Below are 22445 nucleotides of genomic sequence, written 5' to 3' on the forward strand. Positions count from 1 at the left end.
CTTTCAGACAGTCGTGCAGTTCTCTGATGGATCTTTCCAGCTCCTTGTGCTGCTTGGCCAGGTTGTACAGGGCCCCCAGAGAATTCTTGCCCACATTCAGGGTGGTGGTGGCCAGCCCTAGCTGTTCCCTTTCCATATGCTCCATCATGCAGGCTAGCATGTCCATACTAGACTGAAGACCACACAGTTGAGTATGGAGGCCCTCCTGAGCACAAGAGATGTTGGCATTGTCACGGTGTATCCTGAACAGGTATGCAGCTGTCTGACTTAGTTGTGGCATGATTTCCTCAAATAGCTCATGGGGAATGTGATTTGTGAGGGGCAGGAGCTGCTCCAAGGTTTTTGGAACAGACTCTTGTGGAAGACGAAGCTCTCGAACCAAGATTGCCATGTCCTGTGGGGTGACCATGACCAGATTAAGGTTGTGCAGTCCAGGGGACAGGAAGTACAAGGGGGAAGGCATTTCGTGTGTGGGGGGAGTATTGTTGATGTTGCACAGGCAAGTGGTTGGGACACTCTGGGCATTTAGTAGCCTGTACAAAGCTCCCCTCTGTCCTGGTGGGTGAGTTCGACTAAGGTCCACCCCTGCTGATCCTCCTCCAGAGGTACTGGGCTGATCAGAATATCTCTCCTGCCTTGGGGGTGGAAAGCTGGGGACAGGTCCTAGCAGTGAATTGGGTCTAGGATGCACTCGGGCAGTTGCTGCATATGGCCGACCTTGGCTGCCTCCCCTGGAGGGTATCGTTGCCACTGGCACATGTGACTGTCTCCATGGCATCTGCGGAAGGGGTGTGTTCCTGAGTCCAAAGGGTCCTTCAGGTGATGGTGGAGTCCTCGGGCCGACTCTTGCTGCAGGCAGATTCTGTGAAGCCGTCATCGCCAGGTGCTGGAACGATGAAGATCCTTCTGTTGCCAACTGGTTTAGCTGCTGGATGGAAGGCGGCTGTGGCGACCAATCATGTCTCGACCATCCCTCCTGCATATCCTCTTCTCCAAACAGTTCTGAGAGTCCAATCAGACTTGATAGAGGCAGATCAGGCATAGGTCCCTGATCAGGGGAGTCTGGTCTCTCAGCCATACTCCTGTGTCCTAGTAATATACATATACGTTCATTATTACAGCTCCATGTCATTCTTTCAGATATTGTCTATCCTATCCCTCATTTTTGTGGGTGCATGTGTGTGAATGTAAATGTGCGTGCATGTCTTCTTCCTCGTCTACAATATCACCCAGCACGGTCCATCCCAGTCCTCCCTATCTGGGGTGTACGCCACAATATTAGGGAGCTGGGGGCTGTCGGGGAGGATAATTGGTATTTCATCCATTTCCATATATTCTGGTTCTCTGTCTGTTTCGTTTGTGCTTTCTTCTAGGGCTCGGATGGCTAGCAGTGGGAGCTGTCCTACTGTGGATGAAATCAATTTATTGACCAGAAATTTTATCAAGGGAATACCACAACATATTACCAGCAAGACCGCCACCCCTGTTAGTGCCAAGATTACACCTATCTGGTATAACCAGTCTTTCCATGATATCCACCCTCTCCTTAGAGTCCCAAACAGTGAAAACAGTGGGCCAATATTCATTCCATTCCCTACAATGTATCCAGAATCGTCAGTTTAATTTCTCCCTCCTATGGAGTTACTTAACAGTTCCTGTTGCATCTCTTCAAGTGTGATTAAGAGCTCTGTCAAATTTCCGTCTTCCCCTGTACGCATGGGAATAGCTGTGCAACATTCGGTGGCTTTGATCATAATACAAACTCCTTGTTCATCAGCCATCATCATCTCAATAGCTAATCTATTTTGCATTGTCATTAGCGAGGTGGCGTGCAGTTGTTCGGTTAAGGCTCCTACTGCTGCCAATGTCCAGTTCAGGTATCTTTGTTGATTATACCACAAGTAATTAATCCACTGCACCTCCTGGAACCTAGAACGGATTTTTGGAGTAACCCCGAACAGAGCCAATGCCCATCCCCATTTATCCGCATCTTCATCTGCTTTAACTCTGCTACTGTCTATGGCTTCTAACTGTCGGGGTATCCCTTCTGGTATCCCGTTTCTTACTGTGATGTTGTAGTCTGTTTTAAACGTCATTATTCCTCTTTTCTTACGAAGTTTCTGTGGCATGGGTTGTATTGAATTTGGCATTTCAATTACTGTTATAGCTCCTGTGAGCATCACAGGAGCACAAAGGCCCTTCCAATTAGGGGACAGCGATGACAGGAGTTTCCTTCTTTGTCCGCATATCCAAAAGATGTCAGCTAAGGGTACCGTTCCCTTAGCTAAATTTGGAGTAGATACCCATGAAGCATGGGTGAGATTCAGTCCAATTACCGACCCCCCTGTGGCCGGTACTATTTGTTCACACTGTATGCCTGCTGCTGGCAGGGTGTGACAGACGGTAATGTTCCATGCTGTTTTGGCCGGTTTGTATTCTTGCTGCTTTTGCATACACTGTATGTGGTGTTTTGGCTGGGTCGTCCCTACCTGCCAATCGCTTATGTATTGTGCTACTAAGCCTTTAGCTATACAGAATGGGTGTATCATCCCTTTCTCTATTTTAATCATAGGTGGAACGGTTCCTTCTGTACTTAGGGGCACTGGACAAAGTTTACTGTCGGCAGCATATTTTTCATCACCTACTGCCATTTTCATAACACATTGTGTATAGCATTCTGCTTGGTCTGAGTTATGTTGGGGACTCCTATAACAGTTGTTGATATCAGGTAGGGGTTTAGCCTGAGGTATCACACCTTTCCGGTGACAGGCTATGCAAGGCTTTTCACTGATCTGCCTAGCCGAAAATTTCAACCATTGGTAAAATAAATTGGTCTTCAACCCTTGTGTGCGGGCTAGGTCTGTACTGGGATCCCATCTCCCTAAGTGACTGCTTGTTTCTAGGCTTATAATTGTCCTCTTTTTCCTTGGTTTGATTTTTACCCATTTTGTGGCTTCATGTACTGTAACAGTTACGTCTTGCTTGGTTTCCCTGCATCCTCTTTTATCACAAATTACCTCTATGTTGAGTGTTCCCTCCTCTTCACATTTGATGCTAATGGCTTCGCCTAATATGTAATCCCCCAGCTTTCCCTGTATTCCTATGTTCTTGTAGGCTTTTGATTTAATGTATACCAAATTATATGTTTTTCCTGTGTTTAGAATGCCTTGTTTAGCTGCTATTGCGGCCATGGCCACGGCACAGTCCGTTGTATGTTTTGGATGTCTATTTTCTCCCATACTGACCACCAGTAGTATTGTCAATCCCTTGAATAATTCCTTAATCATTGCTCTGATGACTGTTGAGATGTGCTACTAGATGTGCTACTAAGTGAGCCGTCACTAGATGAGCTGTCACTAGGGATGTGTGGTGTATCTGTGCTTTGTCTGGGTTGTACTTCCTGCGGTTCTTCTGTCGGTAAATCTACTGAGTTGCTGTCCGAGTCTGATGTCTCCTGTGGCCTGTCTATCTGTCGGTCTGTATTTCTGTCTGTCTGTTGGCCTACGTCTCCAGTTGTCTCTGAGTCTGCATCTGAGTCTGTCGCTGCTCTATCTGGCAGGGATCCACTACTCTCTGAAGCTGTGCGTCGTCTTTGTTCAATCAGTCTCTGTGAGCGCCTTGGCCGGTGTTCGCCTGGCTGCAGGGAGGCGTGGCCTTCCCTCGGTGCTTCTTCTGGCTGCAGGGAGGCGTGGCCGTCCCTCGGTGCTGCTGTAGGGTCTCTGGCTTCTCCTGCTTCCCCCCTTGGCCCGGCGGCTCTGCCAAGACGAGCTTGCCGAGGCCGCAGGGGCGCTGGGCCACCAACCCTACAGCAGTGGTTTAAATGAAACCAAGTGTCCTTACCGTCTACTTTGACTGCTGTACGTGAGGCAAGAATAACTTTAAAAGGACCTTCTCGGCGGGGCCTGTCCCACTTCTTTTTGAACACCTTGACGTAAACCAGATCACCAGGCTGGATGCTCTGATTTTCGAGTGGAATCTCTGCTTCTCTGTCTTCTGTAGCACCTTTGACCTGCAAAAAGATAGTTTTGTGTATTTGGGTTAACTGTCTCAGATAATTATGCCATTCGTCTTGTAGCTGCTCCAGCGATGGTCCTTCGTAGGGTCCTCTCAGGTATGGAATAGGCATCGGCCGACCTGTAAGAGCTTCAAATGGTGTCAAATGGGTTAGTCGGTTAGTTTGTGAGCGTATTGACAATAAAGCAAGCGGCAACGCATCCAGCCAGGTTAGTTTGCCATTGCTGTCTGCTATGATTTTTGCTAGTTTGTTCTTTAAAATGCCATTAGCCCGTTCCACCGCCCCATTTGATTGGGGGTGATAAACACACCCAAACTTCTGTTTGATACCCAATTGTTTGAATGTTTCTTGTGTAACCTTGGCTACAAAAGCCCTACCGTTGTCAGATGAGATAGTATCTGGAATGCCAAATCTTGGAAAGACATCTCGGCACAAGAATTTGGCTACCGTTTTATGGTCTTGATTTGCAGAGGCTACTGCCTCAATCCATCGGCTGAATCTGCATATCACTACCAAAACATATCTCATTCGTTTAACTCGATTTTCAGCTCCCATGTCTATGAAATCCATCATAAGATGTCTGAATGGCCCATCAGGGACCGGAATGTGGGCTAAAGGGGCTGTGAATGATTTCCGGACATTGTACTGTGCACATACCTCACACTCATTCAACAAACGGTCCACTGTTGCTGCCATATATGGTGACCACCAGACAGCTTTTAGTTTGTTCATAATTTGGACTCGCGAACAATGATCGGGTCCGTGGGCCCAAATGATTGCATGTCGTAATAAATTGGTGGGTAACACAAAATGTCCATGACTACTGCGCCACAGCTTGTCCGCTGGCCCCTGACTGCGTGTCTCAATAGCGCCTCGTTTAACCCACATTCGTTTTTCTTCTCCACTGGCCCTACTTTGAGCCACTATCAGTGCGTCAAGTGAAACCAGTGGGGCACAATCTTGGATGGTTAGCAGGGGAAACATATTTTCTCCTTGTGCTCCTTTGCGCGCTGCGTCATCTGTTAGGTTGTTACCTTGAGCTATGATGTTATTATTCTTTTGATGACCTGCACATTTAATGATGGCTACCTCAGACGGTAATTGGAGAGCTTGTAACAGTTGGGAAATCGCTTCTCCATGAGTGACAGGGGTGCCATCTGCTCTCAGGAATCCCCTTTGTTTCCAAATGTTTGCATGTACATGACATACGCCATAAGCGTAGGCTGAGTCTGTGTAGATATTAACACGTTGATCTTTAGCTATCTGGCAAGCCATAGTTAAGGCTTTGATTTCTGCCAGTTGGGCTGAACAAGGCTGATCAATTCCTTGGGACTCCAGTAATTCAAAGGTCTCGCCATCCGTGTTTAGTTTAACAATCCCCATACCCGCATGCAATCCCGCGGCATCCCGAAAGCATGAGCCATCCACGAACAGGGTTAGATCTGCATCTATGGCGTGATTATACAAATGTTCTCTGGCTCTCAAAAATTTCTCTGTCTCTGCCACACAGTTATGTGGAGTACCATCTAACGGTGTGGTCAATTTGGTGGCGGGATTCACCGTGTGACAACGTTGTATTGTTATTTCTGGAGCGGACAACACAACTTCATATCCAGTGCGTCTAGCTTGTGTTAAGACAAAACGTTGACTGGTTAGCAGGGCATGTAACTGATGCGACGTGTACAACGTTACTGCATGTCCCATGATTATGGATGATGCTTTTTGAAATGCAAAGGCAGCTGCTGCTAGACCCTGATAGCATGGTGGCAATCCTGTTTCAATGTTGTCAAGCTTTGTACTATAATAGGCCAATGGTTGTTTTCCTTCATTTGTTTCCTGCATTAGTACAGCACAAGCATAACCAGCTTTTTCAGTAACATACAAATGGAAAGGTTTCCCATAATCTGGGTTACCTAACGCGGGAGCAGATTGCATGTCTGTTTTTAGGGCCTCAAAAGCTCCCGTTGCCTCATCTGTCCAGACGAGGAGAGCTGCATTGCTTGTTTGCCCCACTGCTCTAATCATGGCACGCAAAGGTGCAGTTTTATAGCATAATCACAAATCCACGGCCGACTGTACCCTGCCATCCCAAGGAATGAAAGCATCTGTCCCACTGTTTGGGGTTTGGGAGCCTTGATTATAGCCTCCACTTGGCTTGGGGCTATACATCGCGTGGTCCCACACAACTGTCTTCCCAAGTATTCTACTTGTTGTTTGCAGAACTGCAATTTGTCCTTACTTACTTTATGACCTCCATCTGCCAATGCATGCAATACAATTAATGAATCTTTTTCACACTGTTCTTGAGTCTCTGATGCAATAAGGAGATCATCCATATATTGCACCAATGTACTGGGTATGTCAAGGTGTTGTAAATCTTCAGCCAGGACTTTGTTAAAGATGGCTGGGGACAGGTTCAGTCCCTGAGGTAGCCGTGTATACGTTAGCTGTTGTCCCAGAAATGTGAATGCAAACAAATGTTGTGAGTCTGGGTGCACAGGCACACTGAAATAGGCTGAACACAGATCTATTACTGTGTACCATTTTGCTCCAGCAGGGATGCTTGATAGTATAGTATGCGGATCAGGTACTATAGGTGCATCCATTTCTATTATTGCATTGATAGGACGCAAATCATGTACCAGCCGATACTCTTTGGTATTGTTTTTAGGGATAGGATAGATAGGAGTATTGCATGGGCTTGCAGTTTTTATTAGAACTCCAGCTGCCATTAGTCCCTTAATTACTGGTTTTATGCCTTCAATAGCCTGAGGTTTTAATGGATACTGCCTTTGGTGAGGCAGTTTTGCTCCCGGTTTTACTTTTATTTTTACTGGTATGGCTGTTTTTACTAGTCCTACATCCGTTTTGCTTTTGGACCACACCACTGGTGGTATTTGCTCTAACAATTTCTCTTGTTGGGCCGATAACACCATCTGTCCCTCTGGTCTAGGATTGAGCTCCACTTTTGAGCTATAGCCTCATCATTTACTTTTAAATTAATTCGTATAAACTGCTGGTCTTTTGACAGATGTACTTGTGGACTTTCCATGTTTTGCCATTCTTCAACTTCTGAGGCTGTCTTTACCATTGGACCTAGGTCATGGGATTCATACTTTTCTGAGACTAAAAGGGTCACATGAGGTGTGGCATTCGGCACTTGATACCATTGTTGTTCAGCTGAAGTTAGCTTGACAGAAGCTGCGGCCCCTTGGGGGCCTAAATAAATTTCTGTGGTGGTTATGTGAAACAGCCGTTGATTCATCAATACATCCCAGCAGCATGCATAGTCAGTTTGTTCTTGTTTGGCGTCGAACATCAGGGTGACATGTAAAGGTAAACTAGGTGTACATACTGCTTCATAGTGTTGTTCTGCCCAGGGCTTCCATTTTTCCCATTCCAGTTGGAGATTTGAATTTTCTGGTTGTAACTTCAGCCAGTATACCATGGGTTGCACAGGTCGGCCCTTGTTTTCCATGTCCATAAGCACCATAATGTTGGCGAGTGCTTCGTCAGGAAAGTGTATTTGCAGTCCTTGATGGTACACACTATCTGGGTTTGTAGCTTACATAAAATGTCTCTTCCCAGCAAATTCACAGGTGTATTTTGTGAGTATAACAGGGGTGCTTCAATTGTTTTTCCTGCAATCGTTACAGGAAGTGGGCGTGTAAACGGTATTATTTGAGTCTTCCCAGAGAAGCCGATGGTCTTAATTACAGACCCAGAGAGGGGGAGATGAGCGCCCATTTTCCCTATGCAAGAGTATGTTGCCCCTGTATCCACCATGAAAGGGAAATCTCTGTTTTGTATATTAACAGTGACGGTTGGCTCTTCCTTAGGTATCATCGAAATAGCCAATGCCACCGTTTCCCCCTCTGTCTTCTCTAGGCCTCCCTATTGCCAATAGGCAGAGGGTCCAACCCAAGGTCGGGCCGGACAATTTCTCATTCGATGTCCAGGTTGTCCACAGCTCCAACACTCATTAGAGGGTTGATCCCCTATTGGGGGTGTTGGTCCCATAGGCGGTCCCGCTTGACTGTTCCTGGGAGCTGAGTTCTGGAATCTGCTTCCACATGAAGGTTGGCGAGATCCTCTTCGCCACCCTCCTCTTTGACCTTGAAAGTTCCGTGACTCTCCTCTCCACCCATGACTGTAGGTGGGTCCATTTCCGGGTGTGCCAGTGCTATGGTAGTGATAGTGATGCTCCACTGGTGCTGAGACTTCTCCTGTAGGAGTGCTTCCTGCTGCTCCTTGGGGGCTCTGTGTGGCTGTTACCACAGGTGCCTGTATGGTGGCAGCAGTGTTTGCCGTAGGGCCTGTGCTTGCCGACTCAGAAGGAACAGGGGTCATCATTGGTGCCTGGGTCTTTGTTTTTTCTTTCTTGACTTTGGTTAGCTCTCCCAACTGCATCTGCACCAATTTTTTCGTCAGGGATTTTGCTGCATCTTCTTCTTTTTGTTTTTCTTCTTGTAGATTTCAAGATGGTGACAAATATGCTCAGAGTATAAAGCCCAATTCATTTTTGATAGTCCCACAACTCCATCTAGGGCTTTCTGAACCTCATCTGGTAGAGCCTTTTTTTACAGTTATTTTAAACAGGATTTCAGTTGCTGGAGAATGGTTCCATGCATTTCCTGTTTCCTCCGCCCATCTCTTCTGGAACCGGTGCAGGAACTTCTTTGGGCACTCTTCAGGTGTCCACTCCTCATCATCCAATTTAGAGGGATCCAAGACCTCAGGGTACTTTCTTCTCAGTCCTTCCCACATGGAGTTTCTATAGCGATTAAAGGGGACTTCATCATGTTGATTAGTGCCCATCATTTGTGTTAGTCCAACCTTTCCTGCTAATTCTTCAGTGTCATGTTTTCCCATGACATGCATTAGCAAGGCTTTTATGTCACCTAAAGACAAGGTTACCCCTGCAGTGCCTTCTTCTAAGGCAGTTATCCATCTCCCAGCTCCTTGGGTGATGTCTGGCAGTCTGTTGGCCAGCCCCACCATGTCTGTCCAGCTCCATGGGGTATACACATGATGACCATTTCTAACCACCAATGGGCATATGAGGTCTTCGTCCTCCTCTTCTTCTGTGCGGACTCCATACTGTCTTCCAGATCGAGTGCGACTGACTGGTTCCAGGCAGTCCATCCAGTCGGTTATATTCTGTTCTAAAGCCGCTATGTCTTTGGCTACACATTGTTGTCTTTGCCTGAGTCGGGCCTCTTTTGCAGTCTCAATGATGATCTCACCAGAAATTTTTCGGGTGGGTGGCTCTATAATGTGATTCCCTTGATTGGGCGTCGATTGTTGTAATATTCTTCTTTCCTCGGCGTCCCTATGTCTTTGTATTCTTTCCTTCGCTAGCCGAAGTTGCTCAGCTAGTTCTTCATTATCTCTTCTGGCCAGATCCAGTGTGTCACAGAAGCTCTTGTGCCACTCTTCGGAGCCTCTATAGCCTGTGAAGGTCCAGTCGGCTGACTTATGGTGGGAGGGGACGGTTTTCAGTGGACCTCGATGTGCAGGCGGAGCCTTCAGGTCTCTCTCTTTATCCTCGTCTGCCTCCGTGTCACTGTTATTTGTGGCCCCCCCTGCTGGTCGTGGTGTGCGACCACTTACTTTCGGACTTGGAGACCTTGTATGATCCATTTGACAGACTGAGGACCTGTCTCCTTGTGGCTCTCGAGCTTTTAGTGTCAGTGTGAATTTGCCCTCCACATCCATGCCTGGTCCTCTTCACGAGTTCCTAATACAAATTGTCCAGCTGTCTTCCCCATATCATGACGTTTATATGGGGGTGGCTCTGCTTCCCAGCTCGGTGCACTGGCTTTAGTCTCTTTGGATCTTTCCTCTGTCATTTTTCTCTTTTCTGCTGTAGCCTCTGTGCTTCCTGCTTGAACAAGGCCAAAACTTCTTTTTCTTCAGTGCGTTTTTTGTTGTTTTTACGTTCTTCTGCTGATCTTTAAGTTCTTTTTCTGTATTTCTACCGCAACTGCTTCACACATCACCGGATCAAATGATCCCACCAAAGGCCATTGCCTGCCCCCATGTGACCTTTTGTGCCACTTTCTCATACATTGGTTGGCCTTAGTGCGTTTTCCTGGATATTTTCTTAGTACTAAGTCTAGCGGGGTACTTCCCGACCTTGACCTTGAGCGTTACCCATGTAACCCTGACAAACGCTATGTGAGGTGTTTCTATGGTGTTCTGGTAGTCCCTCAGGGGCTGTCCTGATCCAGACCAATAACCTTGCTGGCTGTAACACCTGTTTTTGTATTTTAAACCCTTAAAAGGATTAAATTTCCAACTGCTATGCCGTCTTCTTTTTCTTTAACTAAATATGAAAATTTACCTGTTTCCCACTGAACCTTCCTTGGGACCACAGTCAGAGTCAACCTAGGAAACAGTTCTTCACCTGGATCGGTTGGTAGTGTTACTAAATGATTTAATGGTATGCTAAGTTCTTTATTAGGGTCAGCACAAAGCAGCTCCAGCCACGGGGTTAAACCCTGATGCCACAGACGTCTTATCAGCAGCTCCCAATTAATTAGAGGGAATTGTTCTTTCTTTTGCTTCAGATTGATTACCTTAGTAATCTGCCATAATTTCTGATTGATCTCTTGTTCTTCCTGCCAATGTTCTGCTCCTACCCTGTCAAAATAGGTCCTTTCCAGCCAAAAATGTGTCCTGATTCCCTGGGTTTCGATGTCTCCGTCAGTCAAGTAATGTTCTGGGAGTATTATTTCATCATCACTTAAGTCTCCCATCAATGACTGTCCCAAGCATTGATCAGTCTGTCAGCTTTTTCACTATAATCTAAGCTTTATCTCTTTTGATTATAACCAATTTTATTTATTTAATCCTCTTACAACCCTAACACCTCCTAATGTCTTTGCTCCCGACTTCTATTTCCCTTCTAATTTAATTTTTTTTTTTTTTTTTAACTTTCTGCTTCTCGTCTTTTTCTGCTATGTTTGTTTATTAGTTTTCTCTCTTTGAAATAATATCTACCTTCTCTGTATTTACATAGCACTCTTCTCCTGTCTTTTTCTTCACTGTCTGTTTCACACTTTCCTCTCTGCCTGTCATGCACCTCCCAAGTCCTCCTGTTGGGTCTAAATACCTCCCCCTCGTACTCTTTCACATTAATCTTGTATGTCAGCCAGCCTGCAAGTTCTCACAGCTTTACACAGATTACTCTCCACTCTCCCACACACCAATCTTCAAAAGCTTTATACACAAAAATTATTAAAAACAACTTTCTATATATCTCTATCTAGACTTCTGCACTTTTCACTCCGCGGCTTTAAACAACCTTTTATTCACTTAACACCAATGTGTTCTGTTTAAGCATGTATCTCTTCTTCACGTTAGACAGCTTCTCCGGCGCTGTCAGCAACTTCATATATTACTTTTTTCAAGCCCTCTTGAGCGTACAATATTTCATTTACTTCTACGCCTTACCGCGCCTCGCGTGCGTATCCTGTGCTTAATATATTATTTTTCACCAGCTCCTTTCTGAGCATACAATATTTCATTTATTTCTACGCCTTACCGCGCCTCGCGTGCGTATCCTGTGCCTTTCTGCACTTTCTTCTGCCTTTTTTTTTTTTTCACTTACTGAGCTCCTCGTGAGCTTAATGTGCCTTTGCACTGAAAATATTCTCTTTTTCTTTCTTATAAAAAACTCATTACTGTGTACTTAATTACTTATTCTTCTCCCACGCCCCACAAGCGTGTATTTGGTGCCTTACTGCACTATTTTCTGCTTCATTATTCTCATGTATTCTGCACTAACTCTCTATTTATTTTATTATTTTTTATAGTTTTTCTCTTTTCTTAAAAATGACGTCCTTTATTGAGCTCTTTTACTTACTGTCAGCTGTGCTTCTTTGCACTTTTCTCTTTAATCTCTTTATCACGTACGGTATTCTACTGCGCCCCCTCAGGCGCTTATCTTGTGCCTTCTCTGCACGTATTCTCTTGTTAAACCTCTTTTTTTCTCACTTATTTCACTTCAGTCTCTGGTTAAACTCTTTAAATAACCTTGTATTACCTTGTATCTATTTGTCAGTATACTCCCCTAAATTAACCCCTACAGCGCAAGCTATCAGCCGGCACGTTAGTAACGAATTTCAACACCAATTATTCCCCAAGCATCCAGGTTAGTTCTCCACGCACTCTTTCCGCACCAGAGTTCATGAACATTCCTGACCTTTCACTCACATAGACATTCTTTTTTCCCGGGAACACACACAACCTTCTGAGCATTTTATCTACAAGGCCTGATAATTTTCAATCTTATCTTTTTTAGTCTCTTATCAATTTCTTAGTCCAGGTTCTTTTGGGTAAGAGGCAATTAAAAATATCACCTGTCAACTGGGCGGAAATCCCGACTCACTCCTCCAGATCGTGCAGAAGTTATAAAAGGTTTCTGCTTACCTTTTAGTCGTGATCACTGTTATTTACGGTCTGGAGGGATGAGCTGGACTGCCCCAGGCTGCCGGAATGCCCCTGGACCCTCCTGAAGCTGGCTCGCCAAGTTCTGTCGCGGCTCGTCTTTTTGGTCTTCTCAGGATGTCGTCTTTTAGATAACACAAACTAATTGCAAGTGATATGCTAGAAAGAGGACACAACACTTTAGAATAATTCAGCCTTAAGCAAGATAAAATGCACAGAGTTTTTAAGTTTATTTAAGCCTTCGACACAAAGCTTAGACAAACTGAGTCCTCTAGAGAGACTGAATATGACAACCGCGCTCGTCTATTTATTGGAGACCCGCGGGCATCGCTCCTCCTTCAACTTTTTTATTTATTTCATTCCTAAGACATGGTTTTCTATTGGAAGCGTCCTCTAGTGAACCCTAAGCAGGTGTTAGGCCATTATTTCAATGTGACAACGCTCCCATTAAAACATGAAGGATTTACAACTGATTTTTTTAAAAGACTTTCAGCCACAGGTGCAGCTGGCCTGAGGCCCCCTCCGCACGTGGCCTCAGCCACACGTGCAGCTGGCCTGAGGCCCCTGCACGCGGCCTGCGGGAAAGCACCTAAAAGGCCTTGGAAAGCCCTGACAGACTAAATGACTAATAGAGCCCTTTTTTTGGGTTGAACACCTGCTAGTTCAACCAGAGGACATACAGTTCGGATCAGGACACTTGATAGTTCATCACAGTTCAAATATGGACCTAAAAATTCTTCTACACTGGACAACCGCTAAATGCTGTTTCAGAAGGTCAAAATTAAGTCCAGATTTCTTGTTTCGTTTTGGCTTCTGTGTCCTTCATTAGTGCTGTATGAATGGGGCTTTAGGGCAACGATAGCTGGACGAAGGATAAAAAGTCCAAAAGCCACAAATTGTCGAAAATGGTGGACAAGAGATCCTGCAACTTTCCCATCACCGAAAGCAGAAAGGAATGAAACAAAACCAAAACTAATGAAAGAAAAATGAAGAGAATGTCAACCTCAACACTTTAAACGAAATCAAAAGGAACCATTCACGATGACGTGATCGAAAGCGGGTATAAAACCGAGGGCAGCCAGCCTTGTCCTCATGTCTGCAGTACTTGCAGGTGCCGGATTTGGTTGTCTTGATAACGGGTGAGAGATTTTGTTTGTCTTCACAACAACAACATGTCTGCACATGCAGGCCAGCCACAAATGGTTGACACATGCATAAATAATTAAAGTATTTGATAAAATGTTCTTAACTCCTGTTTCTGTATGAAAATGCTGCTTTTTTATCCCTAAAAGGACTATTCATTAGCGATACAATGTGGCTAGATACCATAGAAAATACATAATGGAATGAAAAAGTAAAGCCAAAATTAAAGAATTGATAGAACGATTGTCTGAGGATGATGCTGGAACATTTCATACTATATTCGACACTGCAAATTAATGATGGCAAACTTTGAAACCTTTGACAAAATCCCTGTTGAAAACATTGTCCCGGAGTCGTATCAAAGGAATAAATGCTGAACACTGGCGCCTACTGGATGTTTCATGAATTTGCATCCATAACAAATGATGAATTGTATATTTAAAGGCTTCAGCGAGCACAGGGTCTGTACGTGCACTGCCACATACTGTATGTTGTTTTGTATTCCTTACTAGCCTTTGGAAAAGCCTAGTCAGGTACACTGTAAAACACAGTAACTGAATGAATAGACGGAGAGGCCTGTCTCCTCAGTTTAACTCTTATCAGCGCAATTGTGTGCAGCTCATAAATAATAGGTATACAATGTGAACAAACAAATTAATATTTGGCTAACTTTGAGCACCAAATCGATCAATAACAAAGTTTGTTTTGTTTATGTAAACAGCCATCTATCTTTCTGCCACCTGCTGGACATGTTGAGCTGGTTGCAGAGAATAATGTCATCGCACATGTGATGGAAGTTAGGAGTAGGTGTCATTGAAGTTGCATCTACCTTGAAATGTCTCGTCTCAATTTCCGAGACTTACAGTATGTTTGGTGAGTTGATGACTAAGGGCCCTTCCACATGGAGACGAGTTTAGTCGTATCAGCAAAAGTTTTGTATTGTATCAGTGTTTTGTCTACACGGAAGCGGTGTTTTTGGAGATCGAAGACACTACTTTTTGAAAACTCATCCTAGAGTGGGTAAATCTCAAAAACGCTGCCTTTGTGTTTTCGTGTATACAACAATATGCAATTTTTGTGAAACCGATGATGTCATAGCCCCACCCCTCTAACCTCAGCCTTAACACTGGCCGCAAGACGTCATGTAACAACATCAACAACGGCGAACTACAGATTGACAGTCATCTTGTGTTTCTTCCACTTTCTAATCAATAATCATAACAGTTGTTGCCTTCTCACCAAGCTGCTTGCCTATTGTCCTGTAGCCCATCCCAGCCTTGTGCAGGTCTGCAGTTTTGTCCTTGATATCCTTAGACAGCTCTTGGTCTTGGCCATGGTGGATAGGTTGGAGTGTGATTGATTGTGTGGACAGGTGTCTTTTATACAGGTAACAAGTTCAGGCAGGTGCAATTAATACAGGTAAAGAGTGCAGAATAGGAGGACTTCTTAAAGACAAACTAACAGGTCTGTGAGACAGAATTCTTGCTGGTTGGTAGGTGATCAAATACTTATTTAATGCAATAAAATACAAATGAATTATTTAAAAATCATACAATGTGATTTCTGTTTTTTGTTTGTTTTTTTTTAGATTCTGTCTCTCACAGATGATGTGTACCTACGATAAAAATGACAGACCTCTAGATTCTTTGTAGGTTGGAAAACCTGCAAAATTGACAGTTCAGATAGACAGATTAAATACTTATTTCCCCCACTGTGTGTGAGTATATAATATATATATATAATATGACAACATTTCAGTTGTTTTCCATGGTTTTGTGTGTACGCAGATGTTGAAATGGTGCTGTGTTTACAGTACACTTTTTGGCGTGGACAAGGTTTCAAGACTGCAGACTATTTAGCAGCTGTCAGTTATTTACACTCAGCTTGTTTTGAAATAACTGCCACGTGGTGTCCATGATCATTTCAATGTGGAGATGCATGACCACTCAGCTGTGTATTTTAAAAAGACCGAAAGACAGCATCCTGCTTGCATCAACTTTTCAACCATCAAAATAACAGAATGGCACTTTTCTTCTCAATGAACGGATCCTTACTGGAGCAGGGAAGCCTCACCAACAGCGGACATGTACCACGTTGCATCATTACTGAAATACTGCTTCTAACAAGTTACAGCCTAATGAAAATCACGGCTCTCACGATTTCAATTTTGCTCTTAAAAATATTGGTTTTGATAGTGTTCTTCATGAATAAGCTACTGAAAACAAGTCTGGATGTTCTTGTCATCCTGGTCAAACATGTAGTGCATCCATCCATGCAAGTGCATCCAGAAAGTACTCACAGCATTTCACTTTTTCCACATTTTATGTTCCAGACTTATTCCAAAATGGAGTAAATTCATTTTTCCCTCAAAATACTATTCACAACACACTATAATGCGACATATTTTTTTTTAATTTTTGCTATTTTTTTAAAAATCAAAACAAAATAACTTAGAAATCACGTGTTCATAAGTATTCACACCCTTTGCTCAATACTATGTTGATGCAACTTTGGCAGCAATTACAGCATGAAGTCTTCTTGACTATGATGCCACAAGCTTGGCACACCTGTCTTTGGGCAGTTTTGCCCACTCCTCTTTGCAGCACCTGCCAAGCTCCATCTGGTTGGATGGGGAGCATCGGTGCACAGCCATTTTCAAATCTGGAGAGATGTTTACTTAGATTCAGGTCTGAGGTCAAGAGCACTCTGGAGCAGGTTTTCATCCAGGATGTCTCTGTACATTGCTGCATTCAGCTATCCCTCAATCCTGACTACTCTCCCAGTACCTGATGCTGAAAAACATCCCCACAGCATGATGCTACCACCACCATGCTTCACTGTAGAATGGTGCCTGGTTTTCCTCCAAACATGATGCCTGACATTCATGCCAAGAGTTCAATATTTGTCTCATCAGAGAAGAGAATTTTATTTCTCATAGTTTGGGAGCCCTTCAGGTGCCTTTTGGCAAAGTCCAGGTGGGCTGCCATACAGGCCTGATTGGTGGATTAATGCAGAGATGGTTGTCCTTCTGGAAGGTTCTCCTCTCTCCACAGAGGAATGCTGGAGCTCTGTCAAAGTGACCATCAGGTTCTTGGTCACCTCCCTGGCTAAGGCCTACTCCCCCTCATTGCTCATTTTAGGCGGGCTTCCAGCTCTAGGAAGAGTCCTGGTGGATCTGAACTTCTTCCATATATGAATGATGAAGGCCGCTTTGCTCATTGGGACCTTCAAAGCAGGAGAAATGTTTCTGTATTCTTCCCCAGATTGGTGCCTCGAGACAATCCTGTCTCACAAGTCTACAGACAATTCCTTTGACTTAATGCTTGATTTGTGCTCTGACATGCACTGTCAACTGTGGGACCTTATATGTAGACAGCTGTGGGTCTTTCCAAATGTCCAATCAACTGAATTTACCAAAGGTGGACTCCAATTAAGCTGCAGAAACATCTCAAGGATGATCAGTGGACACGTGATGCACCTGAGCTCAATTCTGAGCTTCATGGCAAAGGCTGTGAATACTTATATATGTGATTTCTTAGTTTGTACTTTAATACATTTGAGAAAAAAAAAAAGCTTTTTTTCAGATTGTCAGTTCCGTTGAAGAAAAAAAGTTTAATCCATATTGGAATAAAGCTGTAATGTGACATGTCAAAAAAAAATTGGAGCACTGTGAATACTTTACTGATGCACTACACTTCAATTAGCAAATGAAACGTCCTTGCATTTCACGTTGAAGCTAGTTCATTGACTGAGAAGAGGATGCTTAATTCCATATATTGTAGAACTACTTGGAATGGTAAACTTTATTTTTTATATGTGTTTATGTCTTCACTAAAAAGCAAATGTGGTATTTTTCACTGCCTGCTGCCCTGAAAAATACCAATATTGCATTATTGTAAAGTGTGCAAGTGATACTGTTATTGCTCTTGTGGTTTAGGGATTATTTGAAAAATCTTTACTGTACTAATTTTGTCAATATGAACTGTGAAATTTTATTTGAAGTGAAATTCAAAGGTCATAAAATTGAGCTTCATCCTAAAAGGAAATGGGTTATTAAGACCTTCTTTATGCTTTTACATGTTTTGATTGTTTCTCTCCCTCTTTAAAAGAAAATGCTGAAATGTGAACACAGCGCTTGTTAAGAGGAACTGAAGGCATTGTTGGTCCTCAATCCACCAACACTGCTGGGTTTGAATAGAGCATCACAAACAACAATGTTGCAATGATAAATCATCTCTCAGATCTGCTCTAAACATGAGCATCTTTAAAGCATCTGTAAGACTGCTCACCAAGTTCTGCTGCCCCCTTTCTCTCTCTGTGCACTTCTTGCCTCTCTGTAACAACATCAAGTTACAGCTGTGACAGCTGCAGAGGTGCTCTTCAGCAGTGTGGATGAGCTCCTCAGCCTTGCACAGCTGTAGACTTTGGCAGCTCCTCACAAATCTGAAGACACGGGACTTCTGTAGTTTTGCCCTGCACCTCTTCTCTTCTCTTGGCTTTCTTCTTGTCAGCAGCCCGTTCATTGGAAAGGAGGAGAGGGAATCAGACAGAATGTAGGCTGGGAGGTTTTGAGGGACCAGCTATAATGTAGAAATGAACACAAGAGTACACAGCGCAGCAAGATGAAGGGAGTTGGGATATATAAAGGAACTGTGCACCACATATGTCATAAAAATCATGCATCACAAACATTTTGTTTAGTATTTTAGTAACGGATGCCTGCAGGAAGTGTAGCGTAATACACCTGAGGGAAATAAATATGCTGTGCAACATGAAAGTTTTTTTTTTTTTTTTTATATGAAGTACAGTATATGAAATCATGTGCTTCATGTTGGTCCTGCTACTTCTGAAGGGATCAAGCAAGTTTCTGACAAATAATGAGCTGAAATGGCCCACAGAGGCTTTTTTTTCTGCTATATTTGATCTTTGCTCTCAAAGCCCAACAGAAATCCATGTCCAACTGATCCAGCTGAAGAATTAGCGGCAAATTATTTCCCAAGGCATATTTATGTTAATGTACCACAAGGACTAAACCGAGGATGCTCAAAATGAAGTCTGCCTTATTTTCCCCACAGCCCCAGTATGGACCTTTTGCTGCTCTGCCTTCCTGAGCGGGCTCCAGACTTGATCTCCTTGTTAATTATGAAAAACAATCATGGATTTCTCATTATGAGCTTTAATATGCACGGAGCTGTAACGAGGGATTGAGCGTCCAGCAGGCAGATTTCAACAGTTTACATTTAAACCTTTGGCTTTATTGCACTTTGGGAAAAGTGTAAAGCGAGAGCAGGAATATTCAAATAGAGGTTACTTCAGTGTCAGCAAAGATAGTCGTGTCATTGCTGTTTGGAGATAAAATAGAAAGGTGAAGTAGTGCTTGGCATCACCAAGAAGGTTAGTAGTGTAATTATGGGACAATAGAGGTATGAGTGACAAGGTTATCACTCTGGAGCTCTTGCTCCACGTCACCCCTTCCCATGTGCCCCCGAGGAGGGCCCATAGGAGTGTGAGGTGGTGGATTAGTGGGCGGGGGTGTAGAGACGTGCACTCTGAATCCAGCGTTGCAACATTGGCTTTGGAGATATAAGCACTCCACTCACCCTGCCTCTCCAAGGAAGGAGCCCCTTTAGACCACAGCCTGGAGAGAAGGAAGAAGAGAAAAGATAGAGGCAGGGAGAAAATCCTGACTTGAGCCTGGATTAAATGATGGCGCTAATCTGGAGGCATTTGCACTCTGTGCATATGTATGTGAGCACTTTCTTGTGCCTGTGTGAATGTTTCCTGATATGCAATTTGGTAAACAAACTTATAGATGAGGAAACTAAATGGGTTATTATGGATGATGTTTTACTCCGATGACAACCAGACTTTCTTCTTATATTAAAAAAGGACCCCTTGACCTTGAAAAGCAGCAGGAGCAGGCTAACTGGAGCTGAAGAAGCTTAGTCCTGAAGATTCATTGGCAGTTAGTTCACATCAATCCCGTGTCTACAGGGAGAGGTGCAGCCTGTGCCACAAAGATGCATTCTCAATTAACCATCTTACACTGTAAAGAATCTCATTAAGCTGCTAACATATTATCCTGTTCTACTGCATGATAATATGAGGTCAACAGGCATTTTCAAAGGATCAGCATGGAAAGGTGAGGAATAGAAATGGACTTAACACAACCTTACTCATTTAATTGCTGTCTAACAGGAGTCTATGTTGTTCGTCTAGGTATGCCAAGGCATCACCCCGGACCAGACATGCCCAACTTCTATTCCCTGTCTCCTGGAGGAGTGGGGCAGATCACACCACCGCTGGGATGGTGAGTTGCAGACGAAGGCTAAAAAAGAATGAATAAGACAAGCAAACAAAAGCCACAAGGAAAAAAAACCCCACACCTAGTTTATTGTAGAAATCACACTTTTCTAATAAATGTATCGCATGAGATGATCCAGAAACGAGTGGGGGGGGGGAAAAAACAATGTGGCAACATGCAGCAGCACTGCATGCTCCCTTCTCTTAAGCTGGACATGATATAATATAACTCTGGCGATTGACAAAAAACATTCACCATATTATATAGTGTACGGAGTAGTAATGGGATTGCAGATGTTTGTGAGTTAGGAGTACATTGCAGCAGTTCATACATTGCATTTATGCAGTGCACAGAACTACATATATACTTATTACAGGCACACACACGTTATACATTCATAATACCACACATGCCCATCAGCAAAGACAGCACTAGATCCACCAGACTTTTAGAAACAGTATGTATGTATATATTATACAAATAATGAATGTTTGACTTCAGTGGTATGAATATTTCATGAGGTGAAAGCTGGAACATGCCATTCAACGAGGCGAAGCTGAGTGGAATGGTTTGTGCACGTGAGAGTGCAATGGTACCAAATGTATGGAACCAAATTTGCACTCTAAATGGAACCAAGCTGCTTTGTAAATGCAGTGCAACACAAATGGGATGAATGAATCCATGTTATGTGACATACAAAGCACTAATCAAATGACAAGGATCCACTCAGCCGTTTTATATATATTTATACCATGGTCAGTGAGAATTCCATGTCTAACTGGCGTGCATTATTTTCGTGTATACGCACACGTAGTTCGGCGAGTTAAGTCACTGTAATATCCACTCCGCTCTGGTCGTCACCATAGCAACGCGCAAATCAGTTGGCGCAGATCGTTGTGTTTTGACAGTGTGAATGACAGAAACGCGATAAAACATGGATTCCAAGTGAATTTAATATTTTTGGCCAAAATAAAACATTTGATGAATGGAAAGAGGAGGAGAGCAACGAGAGAAACAGCAAAAGCAACGGCGTAAAGATTTACGTCGATGAACTGGACAAGATTGACAGACGGGAAAGAAGAAAACGGTTTCTGTCCTTGCAGGCTGCCGAGTGCTCCACATCAAAACAGCGACGCGTAGTTTCTGGAGGACCTGTTTACAGAGTTTGCCACAGCTCCACACAGCAGAGAGGGGGCGTGTGAGTGGCCTGACTGCGGCGCAAGCCCGCAGACTTGGTAAAGCGCATCGGAAGGCAAAACATAAAATAGTCCCAAATACTCACACATTTTATCAAGTTCTGTTAACTTAATAAAATATTTGTGTGTTAGCTCACTGTGTGGGACCATGGTATAATTGGGATATTAACACAACTCGAAGCCGTGCATTATATGGTTTAACACCACTCCGCTTCGTGTCGTGTGTTTTAGACTCCGCGTCGTGCATTCAAACCGTGATAATGCACAGCTTCCGTTTGTTTTTATATATATATATATATATATATATATATATAAAATATACCTGAAAGATTTGGAGATCTGTATGGAGGAATGGTCCAAAATCCCTGCTGCAGTGTTTGCAAACCTGCTAAAAAAAATTACAGGAAACGTTTGACCTCTGTAATTGCAAACAAAGGCTACTGTACCAATTATTAACATTGATTTTCACAGGTGTTCAAATACTTATTGCAGCAGTAACATACAAATAAATTATTTAAAAAAAAAATCATACATTGTGATTTTCGGATTTTTTTTTTTTTTGAGATTAGTTCTCTCACAGTGGATGTGCATCTAAGATGAAAATTTCAGACCCCTCCATGATTTCTAAGTGGGAGAACTTGCAAAATTGCAAGGGTGTTCAAATACTTATTTTCCTTACTGTATACTGATGCTCGAATCTTAGCTGGCTTCTCAGCACCTGTCTCACTTATGGAGATATTTGGCTGTGGCTGACCATCTTGCATCTCCATCATGGTTTCTATTGGCTGTGGGATTTCCAGTATTTGAAGCTGTCCTGTATGTCCCCTATCCTGCCTTCTGGCAACTCCACCCTCTCAGTCCGGATCACCTTCCCTCTCTTGCCATAATTCGGCCACACTTATCCAATCCGAATGATATCCCGATATCCTCACTGTAGCTCCCGGTGACGTAGATCAGTGCGTCAATGTCATGGCATACAGCTTGATGTCATCCATGTTCATGAGGTGGCTGATGGTTACTCATTCCTGAAATGATATCCATAGAGACTCTTTGTGATGAGTTGGCTGAGGGGGTTGATGCCTATGCAGAACAGCAGCGGGAGCAGTGTATCACCTTGCTATATTTCGCACTTGAATGGTGACTTGTGCAATTGTCTTGAGTTGGCCTCAAGTGACGTCTTCCACAGTCCCATTGAGTTCCTTATGAAGGTTATCAGTGTACTGTTAGCCTTTCATAGTGCCAAGCACCTCCAGTTCCATGTTTGAGGCATTGATTCATAGGACTTTCTGTAGTCAGTCCAGGGTTGGCTCAGGTTGACGCCTGGTCTTTGAGT

The 22445-nt window shown here is 43.6% G+C and overlaps 1 protein-coding gene across 1 annotated transcript in view; it reads left to right on the top strand.

Annotated features, from left to right (window-relative positions):
• The window catches only part of lef1 (lymphoid enhancer-binding factor 1), a 112174-nt gene that overhangs the window by 63329 nt on the left and 26400 nt on the right, over positions 1-22445 (top strand). Inside the window, 1 exon segment of the mRNA XM_034188524.1 lies at positions 19832-19922. Within this exon segment, the coding sequence (XP_034044415.1) occupies positions 19832-19922 (91 nt within the window).

The sequence above is a fragment of the Thalassophryne amazonica genome, chromosome 15 (assembly GCF_902500255.1).
Source record: "Thalassophryne amazonica chromosome 15, fThaAma1.1, whole genome shotgun sequence".
NCBI classification, from domain to species: Eukaryota; Metazoa; Chordata; class Actinopteri; order Batrachoidiformes; family Batrachoididae; genus Thalassophryne; species Thalassophryne amazonica.